The sequence below is a fragment of the Pleurodeles waltl genome, chromosome 9 (genome assembly GCF_031143425.1).
Source record: "Pleurodeles waltl isolate 20211129_DDA chromosome 9, aPleWal1.hap1.20221129, whole genome shotgun sequence".
Classification (NCBI taxonomy): domain Eukaryota; kingdom Metazoa; phylum Chordata; class Amphibia; order Caudata; family Salamandridae; genus Pleurodeles; species Pleurodeles waltl.
Genome location: NC_090448.1, coordinates 416505237 through 416529905, shown reverse-complemented (window position 1 = coordinate 416529905; position 24669 = coordinate 416505237). Strand labels below are relative to the sequence as shown.

At 43.0% G+C, this 24669-nt stretch overlaps 1 protein-coding gene across 4 annotated transcripts in view; it reads left to right on the top strand.

Moving 5' to 3' along the window:
• The window catches only part of LTBP4 (latent transforming growth factor beta binding protein 4), a 922370-nt gene that overhangs the window by 638826 nt on the left and 258875 nt on the right, over nucleotides 1-24669 (top strand). For all 4 annotated transcript variants that reach the window (XM_069207205.1, XM_069207206.1, XM_069207204.1 and 1 more), the window contains exon 10: nucleotides 15133-15255. In XM_069207205.1, the coding sequence (XP_069063306.1) occupies nucleotides 15133-15255 (123 nt within the window). The remainder of the gene's footprint in view (nucleotides 1-15132; nucleotides 15256-24669) is intronic.

The window sequence follows — 24669 nt, the reverse complement described above, 5'->3', positions numbered from 1 at the left end:
AATATGGGTCCGCTGCAAGTGGCAATGCAGTGGGACCTGCTTGGGGGATTTTTTTTTTTTTTAAAGGAAAACATTAGGCCTATTTACCATGCCCATGCAAATGCAAAAGCCCCCTCCTCCCATGGGGGGAAATATATATTTTTTTTAAAAGCAATTGGGTTCGCCATCCAACCCTTACCCCACACTCACCCAAGGCTCTGCACCCCACTATCACACCATCAAAGACGCTCCAACGTACTCCACCCAACGTACTCCAGCTCACCATCACCCCACCATACGCACTCAACCACATCATCACCCGCACCCAAGGCACTCTACCCCACCATCACTCCACTCCCGCTCAAAGCACTGAACCCCATCATCACCACACCCGAGGCACTCACCCCTACTCCTAACCAATCCATTCCACACCACCATTACCCCACCCAAGGTACTCCATCTCACCATTACTCCATCCAAGGTACTCCATACCAGCATCATTCCAAAATCCCACCCAAAGCACTCCACCCCACCATCACTCCACCCACAGCACTCCACCCTATCATCACCCCACGAGATCAAAGGCACACTACCCCACCATCACACCACCTCCACCCAATGCACTCCAGCCCACCATCACCCCATCCAAGGCACTCTATCACACCATCACCCCACTGCCACCCAATGCACTTCACCCATCATCACCCCACCCCCAGCAAAGTTACTCTACCCCTACCCAAGACACTCCATCCCACCATCACTCAACCTCTGTCCAAAGCACTCTACCCCACCATTAATCCACCCCCACACAAGGCACCCCACCCCACCATTTTCCCACCAAAGCTACTCAACCACCATCACTCCACCCCACTACCACCCCACCCCACCCAGGAAACAGTGCCCCTCTTACCCCACAACCCCTCAAACATAATAAAGTGCCTAAGATTATGCCTCTTTTGACATGGTCACTCCCCACTTCTTGCCTGGTTTCTGGTGTAATTTTGACTGAAAGTGCACTGGGTTGCTTCTGATCGGGTCCCCAGTGCAAGATCTCTTTCCCCAAGGCTGTACAGTCATTTTTCCCAATTGGCAAAACTTTTAACACCCACTGTAAATCCCTAGTAAATGGTACCCCAGGCACCAAGGACCTGGGGTACTAAAGGGGGCCCTTAAGGGCTGCAGCAGTAATTGTGCCACCCTAAAGAACGCCTCACCAAGGACATGACAGTCTGCATGTCTTGGTGCAGACAAAAGTGAAAACACAACACAGCACACAGCCTGTGTGCCATGCCTCCTAATACTGCATGCAATATATGTCCCCACCCCACTATTGGTGGCAAAACAGGTGGGAAAATTAGGCAGATTAAGAGTTTTGCCCATTTTATGCCAGTCCTGCCCCCAAGGTGGACGACCTGAAATGGACACCACTTTTTAAATTCCTCCATCTTTGGAAAGAATTAGGCCACTAGTGTTAGGGTTATGCCCATTTCCCAGAAGAAGTGGTCATAAAAAGGGTGTAGTCATCTTTAAGGTGGGCAACCCATTGGCTGCCACTTGGCACTTCCTGTAACACCCCTAAATTGAGTATTAATGTGGAACCCCTGAACCCTAGAACTCAGATCCTGATGACCTAGGAAGAAAAAGACAGAGAAAAGATGCACCAGCAAAAAAGAAGAAGAAGGAGCAGCTGACCTGGTACCATTCCCACCAGCCTATCTGCACTCCTCAACAGACTCTGCACTAAAAGACACCTCGTCCTGCAGCTAAACCTCCAGAATCATGGGAGGACTGCCTGCTTTTGAAAAAAACTCAAGACTCCAGTGAGCCGTGGACCTGCTCTCCAACCATCTCCCAGGAAAGGATTCTGAAGTCCCCCAGCTGTCCAGAGACGAGTCCATTGAGGTTTCACCTCTCTTGGACTCCCTGAAGTCGCCTGCCGCCTCTGCACACAGCCCCCTCTCCTGCAGCTACTACAGTGAGAGAACCCAACATCTAAAGCAATCACTATACCCGTTGCCACTGGCCCGAGTTGAAGTGGTCCCTTGGTGTCAATGACGTCCTTCAGCTCCCTTGATCACGAGTCCACTGTGGTTTCACCCCTGCTGGACTCCATGATGACGCCTGCAGCCCCAGACCACTGGACCCCCTAACTGCAAGTGCTCCAGGACAAGTAAATCTGATGCCAAAAGAAACCCTTGCATCTGTCGCCCCTGGGCCTTGGTGAAGGGGACCAAAGGAACACCTACTTCCCTGAGCACCCCACATTTGTGACTGCCCCTCCCCCCCCGTCCGAGCCTGCAGCCTAAACCCATGGAGACCAATCCTCATTGAAATACATTAGGCACTCGACACATACTGCACCTCTGCATCCTGGAGTCTCAGTGTTGCCAGGAGTGACCTGTTGGTGTGGTCCTGACCCTTGCCCAGCACTCACCTTAAATCAAGATGATTGGTCCTGTGAGTCATCAATAAGTGCTTGTTTGCTGACTGTGTTTTCCTCTCATAGGTTAACATTGAAGAATTCTAAAACTGCACTGTGTTGATTTTTTAAACTAAAACGTGTTTATCCCTGAAAATGTACTTACCTTATAACAAAGTTCTTGGCTTTAAAGTATATATTAAAAGAAGAGTTATTTTTCTAAATTGGTCTCGCATTTATTCTTTGAGTGTGTGTCTCATTTATTGTCTCTGTGAGTAGAACAAATGCTTAGCACTACTCTCTGATAGGCCTAACTGATTGCCTACACTACCACAAAATAAAGCATTAGTCCTATCTACTTTTGCCTCTGCAAACCAGTCGGGGGTCCACTGGATTCTCTGCATGGTGTACTTCTTTTAAGGGCACCATATAGAAAACCGGCTTTCTACAAAGTGGAAATGTCAGACAATAAAAATTACATAACAAGTTTCATGGCTTTCATGTTCCATGTTTGGTTGGCCTCACAAAAGCATGTTGTCTGTATTTGGTCTTAATAGTATGATAAATGAAATTACTGAAATACAGTAACTTTTGGGTCCATGATCCCCTCTGGATCATGGACCCAATAGTTGTGTCCTTGTCTTCTAGGCACTACTTTTTATTTGGGTTTTAGCACTTAACTAGAGTGTGTTCCTTGTTTATGTATAGCCCTTTTCCCCACTTTTTGTTGTCACTTACCCTCACTTGATCTCCATCTGTTGATGCCCATGTTGTTCCTTATCCTCAGTAGATCCCTCCCATCATCCGTTGTCTTGGTGCTTGCAGAAGCCCTTCCATCCCTGCCCCAAACGCCTACCACCCTCTGTTGGCATGTTGACCTCGACTCCCCATCCTTTACCTGCCGACCTGCTCTTCCTTCGTAATAAACAAAAATCGCTATGACCCGACCAGTGCTTACTGCAGCAAAATGCTTTTTTGTAATACAGGCCACGCTGCACAACACCGTCTGGAATGGTATCTGCTTGGGAAAGGACCAGTGAGTTTGCATCCTGAGCTGCATTCTTGTAATTTAATGATAGTGTGACCAGACGTTCCGGATTTCCCAGGACAGTCTTGTTTTTTTGTGAATTGTCCCAGCGTCCCGAAGGTTTTAATTAAAACTGACAAATGTCCAGGTTTTGAGGAGAGGGGCGGGTAGCGTGGACATTAAATGCAAATTGTTTTGTTTTAATTTTAAAGACTCTCCTGCTATGCTGCAATGTCACTGAAGCAGCACAGCAGGATGTAAAGCAGGGCACATCAGAATCAGAGAAGACCCTCAGTTGACGCCCAAGCTTGTGAGCTATTTCTGTAGGTTCAACACAACATCTGGGAATAAAGGAGAGGGTTTATTTAATGAAAACACTGTTTACAGTATTTTCATTTGGATTGTGGGACTTAGGCACAACTTTAAAGCTAGCTCGCTTTCTAAAAGAGACCCCCTTTTATTTTTGGCTCCATGTTGTACGAAAGGAAAATATATATTTTTATGAATCTTTGCACATCTCTCCATGGTATAGGTCGTAGGAACATCTGTACTCTTAGCAAGTCTTAGTTTTATAATTTGCTTTTGCACTTTCAGCTTTGTTTTTTACTTTTTATAGGTGCAGGACTACAGGTCCCAGAATGCCAACAAGCTCAAAGATCTGCTCATAAGGCAACTTGGGACCTTTATGATGCATTCCTTTAGTAGGTAAAAGCTTAACAAAATAGTCTGCCTCATAGTTTTATGGCACATGCCAGTGTAGTCCTTCCGTGGCAGTAAATGAATGCTTTATAGTTAGGGTGACCTACCTTCCTGGATGTGCTACGGCAGGCGTGTTTTCTCGCAAAATTTCTCTGCAGGTTTCAGCGCATGTCCTAGTTTTCGGAGAGGGTAGACAGTACAAAAATAGTAAAGTGTTCATGTATTTTGGTGCAGAATTAGTTATTAAAATGATAAGAGAGGGGGGACAGGGAGATTATTGGTCCAGTGTACAGCCTCCCGAATATAACCTATAACAATTATAAAGTACACTGTTCCAAAAGTATTAAAGTCAGACACAAGTAAAACACAGGGGAACTTGGTAGCTAGGAGCAGAAGAGCCCTCACACACCCAATAGGATGTCAAGCTTCGTCACTGGGCAAGCTCCTCGTCAGACCGTCACTGCAATGTCTGACGGGCCACCTCTTTAAGAAAAGAAGGTGGCTCTTAGCCAGAGATCTATTACCCAATGATAGTTAAGCCTAGGATGAACACAAACTATAGGTATATACAGGAGAAAAGAAAGTGGAAAGTAAAATTGTCTCTAAACCGTAACCATCACATTTAATAATTGAGAATATGGTTTAGACCAAGATTAAAAACTGATATGGGGAGTGCTTACGGACATAATAGCCAACCGCACTCTCATTCCATGTGGGTAAAGGAAAATGGACACTATCCAAATTCCTATAGTGCTAGGTCGACATGTTTCGCATCTGAGTGGTCACACAGGATCCAGTGACCCTTCTTCGGGACAACATATGTTCTCCTGATAGTATTACCTAGACCCAAATAAGATACAATTAAGCAGATATTTTCCGGTCACTTACTCATACCAACTGCGCGTCAACGCCAGTCTAGTCGGCAAGTCGCCCTGTCAAATATAAAGGCAATAATACACATTCTATAAACAAGTTGTGCATAACAAGGTGATTTAAATCATATGTGATAAGCACTTTAAAACTATTGTGCTCGTAAATAACCCACGTGAAAGCAGTCAAGGGAATCATAGGCTTACCATCCCAAATTAAGACAAACGCTTCAAAGGAATGCACGTGCCCAGAAACAGGTATGCAGTACTGAATGAAATAATATACAACAGACAATTGTTTGTTAAGCATAGAAGTGTTGGACAAGTAGTCATATCATGTTGATAATCATGATCCACACATATCCAAGATTCCAACTATAATACCCACGATATAGTCACGTAGGAAAAGATAATATGTTGAGTCCAAAAAATAGCAACAGTCTAAGAAATTGACGTATCAGTACCAAAAGGAGAACACAGGAGTTGAGTATAAAGAAAAAAGGAGAGTGTCAGTTTGTTGTTCAATACAGGGGAATCACCCTAACGCCAACAAAATAAGTTTAGCTGGTTGGAAACCACACCCTTAAATACCTCAACATTGCTAATGAAGTGTCGCTAAAATAATTGGTACACAGAACAAGGAAACAAATTCAGAAGCATACGGTTACTTACTAGCGTTGCTCCTGATTCTGACCTGGGACCTACCCGGGGGCACGTTCCTGCATACAGCAGTGGAACGCGACCGCTGCATTTTTAATGAGGAGAACCTTGAATGATCGCAGAACCCGGAAGTTATTCCGGTGTTCCTATTGGTCACGCATAGTCATGTGACCGAGGGTATAATAGAAATGGAAAAGGCGTGCTCGTAGCAGGAGAGATATCACTGAGCACAAAAGCAACTGACCCTAAAAAAAGGAAATATAATGGTTGTTTACACTATACAACAAGGAGCTTAAAAGGGCAATATGTGAAAACTAAATACAGTAGATGTCAAGACAGATGCAATTCAAAGCAAACACAGCCAAAATTAGTAAATATACAAGGGAGACTTTCCCCAAGAGGTAACAGTATGTGTTCAGTAGAATGTCATGGTAAGTTTGTCTAATCAAAATGCTATGTTGCTCCAAGGAATATCATCGTTGCGACCACAAATGTGCGTCTTCAGTCTAAAGACCCAGTGTTGTTCGATCCTAAAGAGGGACCTGGAGTCATGGTTTAAGCATTTCGGTGCTTGCAGCACCACCCACCATAGGTCATCAGTGCCATGTTGTGTTTCCAAATAATGTACACTTAATTTGGTGGTTGTGCAGGCACAGCCAATATTGCTGCGGTGTTCGTTAATCCTATTTTTAATTGGTCTGGTGGTCATACCGACTTACCGCAGATCACACGGGCAAGTGATCATATAGATGCAATTACGTGTGTTGCAGTTGGTATGCCTATTGAGGTGCCAGGTACCTATTGGATCCAGATCCAATTTCTCTAAACGTTTAGTTAAAGGGCAAACGTTACATGTGCCACATGGAAAATGGCCAAGGACAGGAGGAAGGTTCCATAGGGTAGTCTGTATAGGCAGATCGTGGCTTCTGCGTGGGCGGGTATGTACCACCAAATTCCTGATATTTGCAGTCCTCTTAAATGCAAACATAGTTAATTGTTATAGAATTAGTTATTATACATATCAGAAAACAATTTAGTCAGCACAATAGCAGCGGCTTACCTTGGTTACAGGGGGCTGGAGGGGTGGCTCGCAGGGGCTAAAGAAATTTTAATTAAAAAACTAAATAAATAAACTTACCTCCGTGCCACTTCTCGCCACACCGCTCCTCTCTTCCGTCCTGCAGGCAGGCACAGGCTCCTAGCCTGCCCTGCGCCAATCCTGACGCTGCTTAGAGCAGCGTCAGGATTGGCTGGAACCGCCCAGCCTGGGCACTCCTAGGCAGACTGGGAGCCTGTGCAGGCTCTCTCCACCACGGCAACCGTGTTGCCGTGCTGGAGACAGCCTTCTGCACATGTATGTTTAGTCAGCCCGCAACATGTTGCCGCGCTGTAGACAGCCTTCTGCACATGTAAGTTTAGCTGTTCATGTAAGTTTAGCTGGCCCGCAACAGCCCGCCATACATACATGCGCAGTGAGATGAGGGCACAGTGTACTCCCCTCACTGCTCGTCACCCCATGGCCCCGCCCCTTTCACAAGAAAGGGACAATGAACGTATATTATTGTCTCTTCCTTGTGAAAGGTTTGCAGCTTCTGCTGCTGGCGGGGGGTGACACTGACAGATAATACTGTGTGTAAAATGTGCATGTAATTCCCTGTAGTACCTATTGTCTGTCTTTCCTATGATTGTCTGTGCTGTCAAGTCTTTCTGTGGCTTTTAGTCAATGCAAAAAAAGGTAGTCCTACTTCTGTGTTAGTGGACTATTACGGTTTACAAAATCTGGTCACATTATTTAATGGGTGGTTATAATGCACTGTTCTCAGAAACGTGTACGCTCAGAGGGTTCAAAAATAGGTTGGGATGTTTATCCATCTATTACAAAAATATGATTCCAGTCTGTATTAGCATGAAAATACTCCTAAAATGCATACATCACATCCGCAAGCCGCGCAATGTCTCATTTTCAGCGCTCTACTTGGGCTGATAATGTTTCTTTAAAGGCTTTCAGCCTACCTGTACTCTAGACACAGCTGCTGATTTTTACCCTATTGAAAGTGACGCAATCCTAGTGATATTGACGTTGTCATCTGGGGTTCTTTTCTAAGCCGTGTCTACGGAGCAGGATGTCTCTATAAAATGTACATCACCCTAGATCGCCGTTAAAAAAATACTTCGAAGTCGAGGATAAAGCTGGAGACCATGTATAACCAGTGAGCAGAGATCATACATGAAATAGGCAGACTGGAAGGGTTGTGCCTTTAATGCCAGTTACTACTTCGTGCGTCGTGTAATTATGCAGTGTGTAAATGCAAAAGTAATGTTTGTGTTTGCACACCCTAGACTTAAAGCTGCAGCACACATTGCAAACATAGCAAACCAGAGGGGGTAATAAACAAAAACCCTCGCACCTGACTAAACAATAAATATTGAGGTGAAATTATTGAACTGGGTGCCAGTCTTGAATAGATGCATTGTTGATGCTTTCTGCAACGACAAAATGTTAGATGAAAATGTTATTATCGAATTGGAGGTGAAATACACTGCCATTACTTATTAGCAGTATCCTTTCAGAAAGCTGGAAATCTTTAATTTTTGTCTTCCATGGATTTTGTTTGTAAGTGTTTGTGTTGTATTTCAAGCGCCGGAACATTTGAAATAGCACTGCCGATTGTAACCACTATTAGAGCAAACATTGATAAAGCCTATAGGTCTTTACTATGTGAGATTTAATGGCGTTGTCAATGTTTTTAGTCATGTTGTAAGCAGTGCGGCTGCTTGTGGAGCATGGCTGAAAGCTAGAAAAAAATCACTCTGACATCAGAGTTGACCACTTCCTAACGCTTGTTTTACATTCAATCATACTGCACAGTAGCCACTCTGCTGTACAACATATCTAAAAGAACATTGATATAGTCAAATGGATATATTATTCGGCTTTTTCAATGTTTTAAAGCTATGTTGTCCAGCAGCACAGATGCTGCACAGCGTGGTTGAAATTGTAAAAAAGGAAGTGATGCCGCCAGCATTGACCCATCATAGCATTTTTTTAAATTTACTTTTAATCATGCTGCTGTGACACATTTCTAACAAAAAATAGACAAAACCAACAGATCTTGCTTAGGCAATCCTGGCTTGACAGCACAACGGTCTGCAATACCTATTGCTACCAATAATCTAAAATACACTGAGATGGCTTTAGCTCCACCCTGAGAAGTATTACGCGCTCACCTGATTCTACTGGCTGTGTGGGGTATTTTTTCCACCTCATATGGAGTGTGTGCATTGCAGAGTGTAAGGGACTATTTTACATCTCAAAAAGACATAAAATTATCACACATTAAATTTGCTTTCTTATAGATACGTTGTACACAGAAAGCAATCATTCTTTGTTTTGGGTTTAACCAAAGCAGGCTTTTTATTGTTTTCTTATGTGCCTTTCATTCCCTTTCCCAGGCTTCCTTGTAGGCCAATGTATTCTAGGAATGTGTTTACAAACTGTATCTAGCTGTATCATAGCTACAATGTTAGTCCATCACTGTGCCAAGTGCGCATGAATTCAAGTTATCATTTCCAGAAATAACAATCTGTGCCTTTTCCTGTTGCCTTTTGGCTCTAAATCCCGAATAAAGAATGATTTATATGCAGAAAACATAATGATTACACTAGACTTGCATTATAAGATTGACAAGCTGAAACCATTTATGTTATATTTTAAACTTTGATACTTTTCAGTTATCTCAAATGATATTTTATCCTGATTTACAAAGACCAGTAAACAATGTGTTAGTTTATCCTGGTTTACAGATACCAATAAACATTGTGATTTTAAGAAGCTCCAAAACGTTTTAATAAAATACATAATTTTCCTTCTGACATGGATGTAAACACCATTAATTGGATACTCATATCTTGTTCTACTGATATCAGAGCTAATTCTTTAAAAAGGGCGAGTAATCCTTATCACCCTTCAACCAGGTACACTGAAATCTGACATGATAAACTATTCGACTCTTAATTCCATACAAGTCCCAGCAGTGCACCTACATTTTGAAGAAATAGAACATGTCTCAATTAGAACGGCTTAAAAAAGGTTCCCCCTTTTGCTAAAAAATATATATTACTAGTGAATTTAATGTATTCTTTCACAAGAGGCTGGTGTAAGTTCTCCGTGACCCATCTCTTATAAACCATGGAACCGATATTATCCTTTGTGTCATTTTGTATATTTCTTTCGAGTAACGTATAGGAGGAAGGATGACTTGAGAAGATCTACAACAAAACTAGGACAAGCCAAAAAGGAGGGCTGTGCTGGGTCAAGAAGTAGGCCACTTTATACCTCTCTTGTAATTTCTGTTCCACCTGCTGGCTTCAACGGAGCATCCTCAGCAGAGCAGCCAGTTATTCTGACACCGCAGGTTTAGTATTGTTCTTCTAACCTACCCATCTCCTCATCCAAACCAATTCAAGAGCTTTGAAGGGAGCGGACGAGTATGAGTTAATATTAATGTCTGAGCTAGTTTAGGATACCCATGACTAGTTACAGTTCAAGGCAGAACTGGTCATAACTTGCTCTTCATATTTCTCAGGACTTGCTTCTTCTCTGTAATACTTCGACCCCACTTGCATGAATGACTACTAAATCCATCCATCTGGTGCCTAAAATCAAAGCTCACAGGTATGGAGACGTTCAATTTCACCGATCAGCTGAACTTCGTGCAAGGGATTTCCATCTCTTTGTTTGGTCTGATGCAATAGAACTCGTACCCCTTTGTAATAGGACATCCTAGTTCCCTTCCTCTCGTCAAAGTTTGAAAAAGGATGGTGGCCACAAAAGTTATGTTTTAGTTCCTACCGTCATGAAGAACACCATTTTTTTTTACATGCTAACATGTTTTATTGTAACCACGTTGCTTAAGGTAAAATTGCCAAATCTTGTTGAAAACCCTTATATTTAATCGAGAGCTCTCAGTAGAAATCTCAATTCATCATTGGAGTGGTCCCAATTGTGCTGTTTTTCCAAATCCTGTTACTTTCTTCGAACGCTATGCATGTGTTCACCCGAGTTACTCATGCACAGTACCACCAAACAGCAATGCCTAGCTGTGGCTGCTGCAAAGCACAAAAGGTAAACAGCGTGATTTATTTGAATACTTTTCGAGCCTAGTTATAACCCCACCTGATGTCCTGATGAGAATTATGACTTGCTGTGGGTGTTTCTGCTTCATCGCTATACTTTCTATTGTTACTTCTCATTCTATGGCTAGTGAGAACAGGCTCAGTTTTCAGGCACATCCCAAAGTGCTTGTGGTTTGTAGTTCTACCCTTAGCCGTAGGTCTGTGCTTTTCAAAGGCTCAAACACTGAAGGCCGAGGGATCTCCCTCTGTATTTTGTCATTTCAATCCTTCTGGGTGCATCATATTTGAACTAGTTCCCTGTGGTGTTCTGGTTAGATGGTGGTGGGTACCATTACTTCAATCTTCGTTGTCTTTTTTTGTAAGGTAAGCCTGGGCATGGGACTGAGTATTTTGAATTAGTTTTTTGGATTCCACCGAAGCCAGGACAGTGTATTACAGCGGATTGTACGTATTAAGAATTCAGAAAATTCAGAAACAACTTTGCCCCCTGGTAATGCACTCTCTTCAGCCTTTCAATGAGTTTCTCTGTGAGGATAATGAGATTACATTACAAAATTCAAATATGGCATCCCAAGTGTTGTTGTGATCTGAACAGCAACGAGAATGTTTCAGAGCATGGACAGACAGCAGGAATTTGAACCCCTTGATTTTTGCTTGCAAGGTGAGATCTGCTTGAAGTGTAATATCCATATTGTTTACTTTTCGCAATGCAGCCTATGGATGTTACCATATTTATGGGCTATTCATGCTGAAGACGTTGTTATTTGCCAATGTTTGTCTGGCATCTAGTTGGATGTAACTATGCACATTACTCATGTACATGTTTAAGAGCATTTATTACTACTTTCATATCTGTTTAATGTTGAAAAAAGGATGAGATAAACGGTTCTTGAGACACTCAGCGAAGCAGCCTATTTTAGGTTGATTCCATAGGCACAGTCTGTACATCTTGGGCTTGTTTCGTGGGGAAAGAGAGTGTTATTGATAGGACATCACTGCAGAGTCTTTTATCCCATCGAGCAATACACAAGATCGTTGGTAATCATATAATTCACTTCATCTTTGGGTAATTTGTGATTCAATGAGAATCAAATTATTTCATAGTTTGAGGTTTATGATTGATCAGTGAAGTGCACGTGGTTGGAGTTTCATTTTTGTGATTTAAGCCCAACAAGAAGAAAAGACCTGCCCCAGGCAATAAATCTTACTCTGGAATTTTTTGGTTCAGTTTCTACTATGGAACTTGGGCAGTGCAATAAGGCTTTGGAAGTATCGCCAACCAGCCATTCGCACAACCGCTTGTGTGTTCATATTCAAATGGAAGTCAACGTCCTCCTATTTGAGAGACACCTTGGTAAATTTGGGGATCGTTTCTCGCATCTCCTGTGTTGATTTCACTTATTTCACCTTTCTTCCTTAACATTATACATAGCCAGCTCACCTCGGGACCTTCTAAAACTGTTTCACCAGCTCAGACTGCAGGTTCAAACTACACTTTAGAGGGGGATCCTATGTGTTTAAATGAAGCTTGTTAACCAGAAACTACTTCCTACTCTCTTGTAGGGCCCTGCAATCTCTTTGAGCCAAGTACTCACTATATAAAAACTGCAAAAATAAATAAATAAAATTAACGTAAACATACATTACACTGTTACTCTAAAACGTGCACTGATTCTAACAGAACCCTGTTGCTGAACATAACCATAATCATTTCCCTGAACCAAACCAAACATTAACCCTGGCAATATCCCAAATCATGACCCATCCAAATACTGTGTCCGTATCATGACACAGTCACTGATTTAGACGTTGGTGAATGGCTTATTCCGTCGCTAACGTGATGGAGTGATCTGCTTCATTGACTGGGCATTGTATTCCCTCGCACTTGTAATAACCAAACCGGGTACTCATCACGTTTGTGCGGAATACCTGTCCACCAGATTCTAAATCAGGCCCTTTGACTTTGACTACAACTACTATACCTTTGATTGCAACCACAGCTCTGTCTCTAAAACTCAAGATAACCGTACATTTGAATCTATCCTATGTTTTTTTCTGCTAATTGTGATTAAAGGTACTTCATATCTACTTGTTTTTCAATGAGATTGGTTTGCAGTAAAATATTTTCATTAAAATGTACTTCTATGAAAGTCATTACATGAGATCACTGGATAATACTACCCCACTATATGCCCAACTCTTACCATCGCTCTTGTACTCCTAACCCAGTGGCGTAATTAGGTCCTCCTCACCACTGGGCAACATAATGCACCTTAATCAAAGGGATTTGTTTATCTAGTATATACTTGGAGCTCAGGGGCAGCTCACCGCATTCTGAAGGAGGTACACACCACTAATATGCAGCAGTAACTAACTCTGCAGTACCGTGTCGCATGTGCCGCCTTGACACATTGTGTTCCTTTGCACATTTTGTATATTACAGCTTAGGCTTGCACGTGACTATCCCTTGCATTACAACTATCCTGAACACAATTTACTCTGAAGCAATCTCTAGTGCCTAATGCAAATTTCCAGACCCAGTCTCTGGATGCTAATGATATGCATTCTAGAACACACACTCGCAAGTAAAAGTGCTATCCAAGAAGGTGGGACAAGTCCCAAATAATACGGTTTAAGTGGTAGAATCTTTGGGTGGTATCCAAGGATGCACCAGTGAACCCACTTCACTGCATATCATTTTCCATGTCCACGGATTAGAGCAATATTTGGAAAAAGTTCCCATAACTTTCTCACTGATCATCTGATGAAACTGTGACAGGTCTCTGATTTCTATCCGTTCTCAAGCTCCGAATACCGCCCACCTCTTGCCTAAGCCCACCTTATCTTAATGTCTGAGGAACCAGCTCCAGCTCTCCCGTCCTACTTATCTCCTAGACATTCCTTGGCTTCTTATCTAAGTATTCTCCTGCTTTACCCCGATTTGGGTAGTTTTTGACAGATTGGAACAAATGGGCTGTCCTCAGGGAGCTGATGTGGGCCTGGTTTCTGTATATGCTTGATCGTATAACACCTGCATGAGTTCAGGGGGTCTAGTCTGATGTCATGACCCCACCACCCCACCCCACAACTACTTAATAGAGTTTGACAAATGGACCTATGTTTCCACCAACAGATTAATAAGTGTGTCTGTAACGCTAATGCAGGTGCTTGGAGAAGAAGTAGACCAATCTTATCAGCTACAAGAAGTTTCTGCTATTAAGAGGTCCTACCTTCTGAGTGATGGGGTTAACAAAGGAAAGGCCTGTGGTTTATCAGTAACAACTGACTGAGAGAAGGTACACAATGCCCACTTTACCTCCAGGGGATGCATTTTAGGGTGAAATGGAACGTCACAGTTTCCGCGACACAATTTTCTTTTCTCTTTTTAGCCGGCCACCTGTATGGATTTGATAAAGGCAGGGTTGACAATTCACCAAATTGCTAGAGGTAGCAAAAGTGACATCAGGTACCCATTGACCCCATAGGTTACATTACAGGGTTGGCCGCAGTCTACTACTTAGGGACCCAATAACCTCTGGTTTGCTGCTGCAGGTTTAGGGGATGTGCAAAGAATGACTCCTACAGAAAGTAAACAGTTCACTTAAAGCCCTGCTGCAGCCTTCATGAGCCCTCAGATCAACGGTAGCAAGGGCAGTACCAGGGTTACTAAATGCAAAAGGGAGTAGCAGCTACTGCCCATCATTGATGTCCGTGGGTGCACGTCAATCAGCAGATCTTACAGTGGGTGGAACAGTAAGCATGGGTTGGCCCAAGCTCCTGCGCCAGAGGACAGGAGTTCACATCACTTCAATAATATATTTCTGAAGTACTTTCCCCAGTTGACACCCTATGGCCATTATTTAAGGGTGGTGCTTCAAAGACATCTTCTATAGTTATGTAATGTTGCTGAGGGGTTCCGGGGACTTAGGTTAATGAGCCCAGGACGCTGAGGTGTTTCTGGGACTTAGACCCTCGGAGCAAGCAATGACTTCAGAATTCTGGGACCGCCTCTTGTTGTTTTTTAACACTGGAACAGGAGGTGTCCTCTTACATTTGATGGTGTTTCTGGAGAAAGTAGTGAACTCAAAATACTGAGACTGCTTCTTGTATTCTTTTACCATTGGAACAGTAAGTGACCTCTTACATTTGAAGGTGCTTCAGGCCTTTATTCCCTTAGAGCAAGTAGTGACCTTAAAATACTGAAACTGCTTCTGTGTTTTCCATTTGGAAGGTGAAGGGACCTCAGACCAACCGAGACTTTTCTGGGCCTTTTACCAATGGTACGGAAAGTGACTGCAGCTTTCTAAAACAGTTTCCTCTTTTTCTTCATCCCTTTCTTTCAGATATCGATGAGTGCCAGGAGCCAGGGCTGTGTCAGAACGGAGACTGCACCAACACAAGAGGAAGCTACAGCTGCCTGTGCAAGGCGGGGTACCTGCTGGACTCCTCCCGGAGCAGCTGCATATGTGAGTACCTCCCACGGGCATTTGAGGGCGAAGGAAGAATCAAATTATAAACAATTAACATTGCAGAAAGACTTCCACCTTTCAAATAGCTGCACAGCCTGGCCCTGCCACATCTGCATATTCATTTTAAAAGAGCAAACGCTGTATTTTGCCACATTCAAGTGCATTCAGGGTTCCAGAAGTTTCCATACACCCAAAATGTATAAATCTGAACCATGAATGCCTAGTTACTTGAACTGATGGGCAGTATGAACTGTGGTCTAGTCAGTCAAATGCTCCTGGGCTGCATTTATAATTTGGAGTGAACCATGACCTCCTTAATGGTGATCCAAATCACGGTGCATCCAGAATATAGGTTGACTATATGTAATTTTGCTACCAAATCCTGTTAGTCACAGATCATTCCATCCAAACCCCAAATTTGACAATACCAGAACCAAAGTGATGCAAATAACCTGCCATTGTCACCACACTAATTCAAGGTTGAGATTTATTTTGAAATACAAGAAAACAGCAACAGTAGTTTGCACAAGTACAAACATTACAACAAGCTGAACTATTGAGTCAGGTGTGTAGGAAGAATACCAACAGAGAAGCAACGCAGTGATTGAAATTCTGTAAACACAGTAGCAGCTGGGCTGAAGCTGGGGTGTCCAGTGTAGGTCGAGGACGGCTGGGTTTTCGAATAACTACTGACTATGGTAAATTAATTCTATTTAGATTTATTACTGATAAATATAACATGGTTATATGCCAAAAATATGGTATGGATCTGCCCCTTTTGTAACTATGTCGAATGACCTTGAAGGTAAAACTTCAGACCAGGTTCATGAAGCCTTTTTAACACTTAGGAAAAAGGCAAACTAGTCAGGCCTCGTACCATACATTTACCAGTATGTAGAGAATTTGGAGAGCAGATCTTCAGTGACTGAGAAACCAATGTGATCTAATATCTCTTTGGTAGACTCTCTGGGCTTAGAGGTTCTTATGCCAGTTTTCTGCAGGTAGGTAGCATTTTCACAAGAAAAACATCATTTCAGCTCTCACCCCTTGTTGGCAGTGTTAGCTTGGTGGGCATTCACACTGATGGAACTTATAGGTTGTTCAGCCCTCATGGCCTTTACTTGGTGCCTCCACAGCAAACTTCAGACACACTGCTGTGCATTGTATTCTATGGATCAGTGAAGGATTTCGGATGTTAGCACTGTCTATTTAGTGTTTGGCAGATTGTATATTCCAGGACAACTGTGGTGGATGCCCCGTCCTCTGTACTACAACTCAGTGCATCATAGCCTATATTCTCCACCTTTTGACAGATTATCCCGTCCACCCACTGATAAATAAGGCCCATAGTACTTCCACAAGCTTAACATACTAACAAGGTATTAGATTTTGTCCTAACAACAGCTACACTGTTCGATCCCTTTAGCCACCGAAAGTGTGGGAGTCTCAGCTTTTAAAATCCACAAGGAGTCAGGGTACCGGCATTTGGCACAGAAGATGCGAGAGTCTTAGTATTCAAAGGGAGTGCCTGCCAAATGCACCCTTTAAGAGCACTGCAGCATTTGTATGCTTGGAATACCAAGCATGAAATTACAGATAACAAGGGTGTCAGTAATTCTGGTCATGCGGTATGACAATGGGATTACAGTCATATACAATAGGCCTTTATCGAATGGTGAATAACCTACGGAAATCACAGGTTGGAATTTAGTTTTTCCTGTGACATATTCCTTCAGGTGTTACTGGGAGGATTTGCCAAGTAAGATAATGCAGGAGTACCAAATGCAATATTCATTTAGGTTTCAGTATTAGGAGAAACTCCTGCTTCCGCCCAAATCAGAATTAAGACCCAACTTGTAATGTGACCTAAATATTTCTCCACATAGTACTTGACTAGTACAGTTCGTTGTTCTACAATAAGGATTTTAATTCAAAGTGGCAAATGTTTTTTCAAGTCTAATGAGGTTGAACTAAAGCCTAAGATTCAAAGCAGAACATGAAAGAATGCCCTTTTCCCTCCTTTCCCAAAAGTACACTTAGTACTTTACTATGACGCCCTTTAGGACAAATGTCTTGGTACCTCCATTTTAGAGCAGCGACATAACCCAGGGGAGGAAAAGCTTCCCTCACGCGACCTCTCTGGAATGTCATGGAAGGCCACAGACCGCCCAAGTCGTGGCGCGCGCTGTGGAGAGGTCAAGGCCTCACTTCTCCGTGCTGTGCTCTTACTGTTCAGGATTCACGGTGATTTCCAGGCAAGTTCTAACATGATTTAAAATGTCAGCGGTAATAGGTATTTAACGAAACAAATTTGGCATTTGTTTGTATTTTTGAATTTTTTTATTCAATACATTTCTGTGCGTGACCTGTCAAAATCTGTCTAGGAAAAACCACAAGAGTGTGATTAATTATCTCATAACTTAAAATCGTGGCCCTGACATTTGCATAGGCACCTGAATTGAACTCTTTACTCTGAATCAGAGCCTGAGTTGTGATAAAGTTTGCGACATAAATAGAGCGGTATCATGCTACAATCATGGCTGACATACTTGGTCAGACTGTGCAGGTAGACTATGTGGGCAGAAATACACAGTGTGACAGATGCTTTGGACATGTTGTTGGCAGGGATGAACAGTAACCTAGAACAGAGGTGTCCAACGTAGGTCCAGGAGGCAGTGTTCCGTGACACATTTTTAAAACATCCTTGTGAGATGAATTTGCATTTAGTGTCTCTAAGGCTGTCTGTCATTGGAAGCAGCCGGTTTGATTGCAATATGTGTAGTAATTGCTCTTTCCATACATATTGCAATGATGAGATTTTTGCTAAGTAGCAGCAAGTCAAACCTGCCATAATTTATGTCGGAAAAATGGACAGTAATGACCGGAGCATGCAGATTTTGGGGCCAGATGTACAACAGTCTACTTTTCACTGTTCGCAATGGGGTCGCAAATGACCTACCTCATGAATATTCATGAGGTAGGGCTTAATTTGTGACCCCATTTGGAATGGCCGCCCTCACAGGGATGGTGGCCTGCTGGAGACAGCAGACCACGAGGTCTGTGACTGCTTTTAAATAAAGCAGTTTTTATTTTATTTTAAATGCAGCCCGTTTTCCTTAAAGGAAAACAAGATGCATTTAAAAATTTTTTTTTACAAAAAGTTATCTTTTCATTTTTTCAGAGCAGGCAGTGGTCCGTAGGACCACTGCCTGCTCTGAAAAAATATTTTTGCTGCCATTCACAATCTGGGACCCCTTCCTGTTTGCGAATGGCTTAGCACCAGTTTGAAACTGGTGTGAACTGCGCTTGATTTGTGACTGCATTCAGGGTCACAAAACAGTGCTACATAGTGCTGCGACTCGCAATTAGGAAGGGAACTCCCCTTCCTAATTGCGACTCGCAAACCTATTTTGCGATTCAGTAAATAGATTACTGAATTGCAAAATAGGGTCTGTACAAACCAAAAAAAAATGTTCCTATCGGAAACGGTCTGAATATGCGAATCAGGACGTTGGTGACAGGAAAAATGGTACGTACATGTGTCCCTGGGTGCGGTAAGCAGCAAAATCTGCATTTTGTTCCCAAAACTCATAACCGGCAGGTGTTTATCGCACCAGATAAATTCCTACTCAGTGAAGTCGGATTTTTACAAGTGCCATAAGAAGGATACCAATGGCTGGGCCCCATTTAATGAGGGCCTAAGAAGCAACCAATTACATAGTGAATGGTTGGCCTCAAAATCTGGTGGCATGGATCCAGGGGTGTAACTTCGGGGGCGGGAATGTTTGAAGTGTTATATCCCCCTAATAAATGTATTTTCTTATAAATAGTTGGGTACAGGTTCTTTTAGTCAGGTATGCAGAATGCAGCACACATAGAAAAAGTAAAAATGAGGAGAAATAAAAGTATTTCTCCTTGTTGCACCACTCTAACGCCACCCCTGGGGGCGATGTCATTTTTTGGCGCTGCCTCACGTTTACGATTTCTCGTAAATCAGGGGCAGTGTCAAAAGCAATGAGTGTTGTGTGGAAATGCCCACATCAACATCCATTGCATGTCCCTGTGCCACAGAAAACTGCGATGGGGGCCCATTTACAATGCTGCTTTAAATCATGGAAAGTGGCTTAGCACCACCTTGTAAATTTGGAAAAGGGCACAGCACCACCAGAGCATCGCTGATGGTGACAACAAACTTTCTAAATTCTCAGAAAGACGACATTGATGTTTATTAGTGAAATTATTTCAAAACTAGAACTTAACCTTGAATAGAATGTAGGATGGTAACATTTCGCACCTTACAGTATGCCAAAAGTTTGAATAGGTACAGTTTTTCAAATTTAGTCACAGGTGTTTCTTCGTAACCTTTTTGGATTATAACTTTACCAAAACAAAGAAGCCTTTTGAAAATGTGTGCACCCACACCTATGGCAACAACGTTTTTTTGTTATACCACTTTCTAAGAACAATGATGGGTTGGTGATGTGCCCATATACCCTACCATATTGTGATACTTTTGGTTTCACAACTTTGGCAAGCTGAATGACATTTGGTACACTTACCATACATGAAACAGAATGACCTTAAACTACATTGAAAGACATTTTGTGTAACTGAGTAATATGTTTATGGTATTACTGTGTTGTTATATGTTTTCATTTAGTTATGTAAGGCCACTTCACGGACTCTGCACAGAATAAAATCATTTTGATTCAATATGATGAGTAACCAAGTGATTTGAGTCTATCTGTCAAAGTGACGGTTCACTTTCTCCACCTCAGTACCTTCTCATAAAAATGCATTGAAAGCACCTGGTGTTGTCAGTGAACTGAGTTGACTTGTTTCTAAAACTCACCCAGAAGTTTCACCTTATCAAATCGCTCATCATCGCAAGGGGGGAGGTAATTCCCCGCGCCTATACTCCATAGGAGAGTGTTCTGACCGTCGAGGACACAATAGACTGCATACAAGCTAACTCACCAGTTCGGCCTTGCTGCTCTTAAGGATACTAGGCCCAGTGTCTTCCTGGGTAAAGGTGCTTTCCCAGGTGAGTCTCAGGTGAGCGCTCCCATCTCAGGATTCCGCTGCAGGCCATCAGGAGAAGTGAACACAGGCAAGGGACTCTCCATCTCCTCTTGACTACTATCACTAACTCTTGGCCGGGCCCAACAGCCCGTCTGCCCCTGAATTCCATTCCAGTATTCAGTCACCCAGGTTTCAAAAATCACTTAACCTTTTAACATGAACAGCCAAGTTTGGCCCCTCCCTTTATGCTTTGTTTCCTTATCCAATATATTTGGGATAAAGTCACCTGTTATACATTATATGGATATTGGTAGTCACTTATACCCCATTTCCCTGAACCTTACCATTTTTGTTCCCTTCATCCTTCCCTGTATTAAACCATTGACCCTGCATATTTACTTGCCCCCTTTCTGTTTCATATGCCTCCAGACATTTTTGTTTTTGTATTGTTTTCCCTCAATATTTTTACCTGATGTTTTTGTGATATAGTCTTAAATCTAAGATAAAGTAACATCATCATCCCAATAGAGAACTGTGTCTACTGTAAGGTTCACGTTTTATTATGTTTTGTGCACAAGCGCTTTGACCTGTTGTAAGTACTTTGGGCTTTTAACCATGCGCCTATCACTTTGACTCGTTCCTGGGCTTGCCTTTTGAAAATCACTTGTTGTCATTGGTTTGTCCCTCCTTGGGGAGGTTTTGTTACCGCCTTGCACACCGACCTTGCTTCATGCATTATTGCATGATTGCTGATATGTTTGACTGCGAGCGGAATTCCTTTTCCTTTTGTGTCTCTCCTTCGATCTCATGCTTATAGCGCCCATGGCACTTTGAATTGGCTCGCTTATGTAAACTATGTTTTACTTTTCATTTTCAATTTAAGTGGAAAGAATAATCCAGTTAGGAATGTACAGTGCTAACAGCTCTATCTTGAGCAAACGTGAGAATCATTGCATTGTAAATGCTTGTTTTGCTTAAGTTACTGACAGAAACTCGAAGCAATGGCAACCAGTAAACTGCACATGCAATTGCCCTTTATGAGTCCCATTCTTCAGGTTTATAGCTTTCTGAACTTCCAATCCTATCAAAGGCCAAATGCTTCACATATTTCTATAAGAGCAAGAATACAACCATCTATTATTCCCAAGGTCATAACAGATTAACACTGCAATCTGACAAGATTCAGTTTTTAAAATGTGCTATAAGCCCCTTGGCTGCTGGACCATACCCCCTACCTCTACCTCCCCCCCCCCCACCAGTGCTGAGCCTTTTTTGAATATTTAGGGTAGTTCGCGCTTAGGCCTTCATACCTTTTGTCCACATAATCTCTCCACGCCAAATTTGAGTCCTTTTTTTCCAACATCCTTGGGATTCTAAAGGTACCCAGAGTTTGTGGGTTCCCTGGAGGAGACCAAGAAATTAGCCAAAATACAGCAAAAATTTTGTTTCTTTCAGAAAAAATGTGAAAACACAATTTTGGCATTTTACTGGGACATACCCCATTTTTACTATTTTTTGTGCTTTTAGACTCCTTCCAGTTAGTGACAGAAATGAGTGTGAAACTAATGCTGGATCCTGGACAGCTAAACATTTCTGAAAAGTAGACAAAATTCTGAATTTAACAAGGGGTCATTTGTGTAGATCCTTCACGGTTTTCCTACAGAAAGTAACATGTAAAATTTTAAAAAATATTGAAATTGAGGTGAAAAAAAAGCCATTTCTGCCCACGTTTTCTTCTATAACTTTTTCCATCTATGGCAGATTTTTTAAAGCAATATACCGTTACGTCTGCTGGACTCTTCTGGTTGTGGGGATATTTAGGGCTTGTAGGTTCATCAAGGACCCTAGGTACCCAGAGACAAAAAATGAGCTACACCAATGGGTTTTCATTGTATACCGGTATATTGCAATTTATTTGGTAAAATATAATGAGTCAAAAATGAGTATCAAGGAAACTTTTGAATTTCAAAAATTGGCAGAAGATAAGGTGTTGAGAAGCAATGATTATTGGCACATCTCTGAATTTGGGGGTCCCCATACTGGCATGTGAAGTACAGGGCATTTCTCAAATACACTTCTTTATTACACACTGTCTTGGATTTGGAAGGAGAAAATGCAGAGATAGACAATGGGTAGTAACATTTGTTCTTCTATTCTGTGTCCTCCCATGTATCCCGATAAAAAATGGTACCTCAATTGTGTGGGTAGGCCTAGTGCTCACGAGAGGAAATGCCCCAAAACACAATGTGGACGCATCACATTTTCCCAAAGAAAACTGACCTGTTTTTTGCAAAGTGCCTAGCTGTGGTTGGCCTCTAGTTCAGCCGGCACCTCGGCAAACCTAGCAAACCTAAACAAATAATTAAGGGGGTCATTCTGACCCTGGCGGCCGGTGACCGCCAGGGTCACCGACCACGGGAGCACCGCCAACAGGCTGACGGTGCTCCCTCGAGCATTCTGACCGCGGCGGTTCAGCCGAGGTCAGAAACGGAAAGTCGGCGGTCTCCCGCCGACTTTCCGCTGCTCGGGAGAATCCTCCACCGCCGCCATGGGGATTCTGACACCCCCTACCGCCATCCAGGATGGCGGTAGGGGGTGTCGCGGGGCCCCCGTAAGAGGGCCCCGCAAAGTATTTCAGTGTCTGCCAAGCAGACACTGAAATACGCGACGGGTGCAACTGCACCCGTCGCACCTTCCCACTACGCCGGCTCCATTCGGAGCCGGCGTCCTCGTGGGAAGGTAGATTTGCCCTGGGCTGGCGGGCGGCCTTTTGACGGCCGCCCGCCAGCCCAGGGCATTTCTCAAAATACCCTCAGCGGTCTTGTGACCGCGGAGCGGTATTTTGTCGGGGGAACATTGGCGGGCGGACTCCGCCGCCCACCAATGTTAGAATGACCCCCATAATGAGCCACCTAGAGGAATTCAGAATGAGGTGACTTGTGGGGCTCTCACCAGGTTCTGTTACCAAGAACCCTTTGCAAACCTCAACATTTGACAGAAAAAACACGTTTTCCTCACTTTTTGGTGATAGAAAGTTCAGAATCTCAGAGGAGCCACACATTTCCTTCCACCCAGCATTCCCACAAGTCTCCCGATAAAAATGGTGCTTCACTTGTGTGGGTAGGCCTAGTGCCCATGACAGGAAATGCTCCAAAACAAAACATGGACACTTCACATTTTCCCAAAGAAAACTGACCTGATTTTTGCAAAGTGCCTAGCTGTGTGTTTTGGCTTCTAGTTCAATTGGCACATAGGCAAACCTACCACACCTGTGCATTTTCTAAAACTAGACACCTAGGGGAATTCGGGATGGGGTGACTTGTGGGGCTCTCACCAGGATCTGTTACCCAGAATCCTTTGGAAACCTCAAAATGTGACCAAAAAACACTTTTCCCTCACATTTCGGTGATGGAAAATTCTGGAATCTGAGGGGAGCCACAAACTTCCTCCCACCCAGCATTCCCCAAAGTCTCCCGATAAAAATAGTTCCTCACTTGTGTGGGTAGGCCTAGTGCCCAAGACAGCAAATGCCCCCAAACGCAACATGAACACATTACATTTTTACATTGAAAACTGATGTGTTTTTTGGAAAGTGCCTAGCTGTGGATTTTGGCCTCTAGCTCAGCAGGCACTTAGGGAAACCTACCAAACCCACACATTTTTCAAAACTAGACACCTAGGAGAACCCAAGATGGGGTGACTTGTGGGGCTCTCACAAGGTTATGTTACCCAGAACTCTTTGCAGACCTCAAAATCTGGCAAAAAAACACTTTTTCCTCACATTTCAGTGATGAAAAGGTCTGGAATCTGAGGGAAGCCACAAATGTCCTTCCACCCAGCATACCCCAAAGTCTCTCGATAAAAATGTTACCTCACTTGTGTGGGTAGGCTGGTTCCCTGCGACAGGAATGGATCACACAAGAGTCAATGGTAGTCCTTGCATGAGGGCTACTGTTAACTCTGAAGTGATACATTCCTAACGCTGGCACTAGGCACAGGCAGACAAGTGGGGTTGTGTTTTTATCAGGACAAGTGGAGAAACACTGCGTGGTAGGAATTTTTGTGGATCCCTGCACATTCCTGTAGTTTCTGTGATGAAAAAGCAATGAAAAATAGTGTTTTTAATCAACGTTTCTCTAACAAGCACTTCATAATTCAGTCATGCTTTTAACATTTTGCCTCACAGGATACTCCGTGACAATGTGGCATATGTTATGTCTACTAGTATGTGCAGTATGGGGACTATAATGTACATTAATTGAACAGAACACCTACCATGTTCTGACGGTGGATATAGGTGTGAAGCAGGCCATAAGGAAGTCCATGATTTCTTGAAGTAGATGAAGTAAAATTCTGTGGCTGCTTGCCTAATGAAGCAGTGGCCCATGG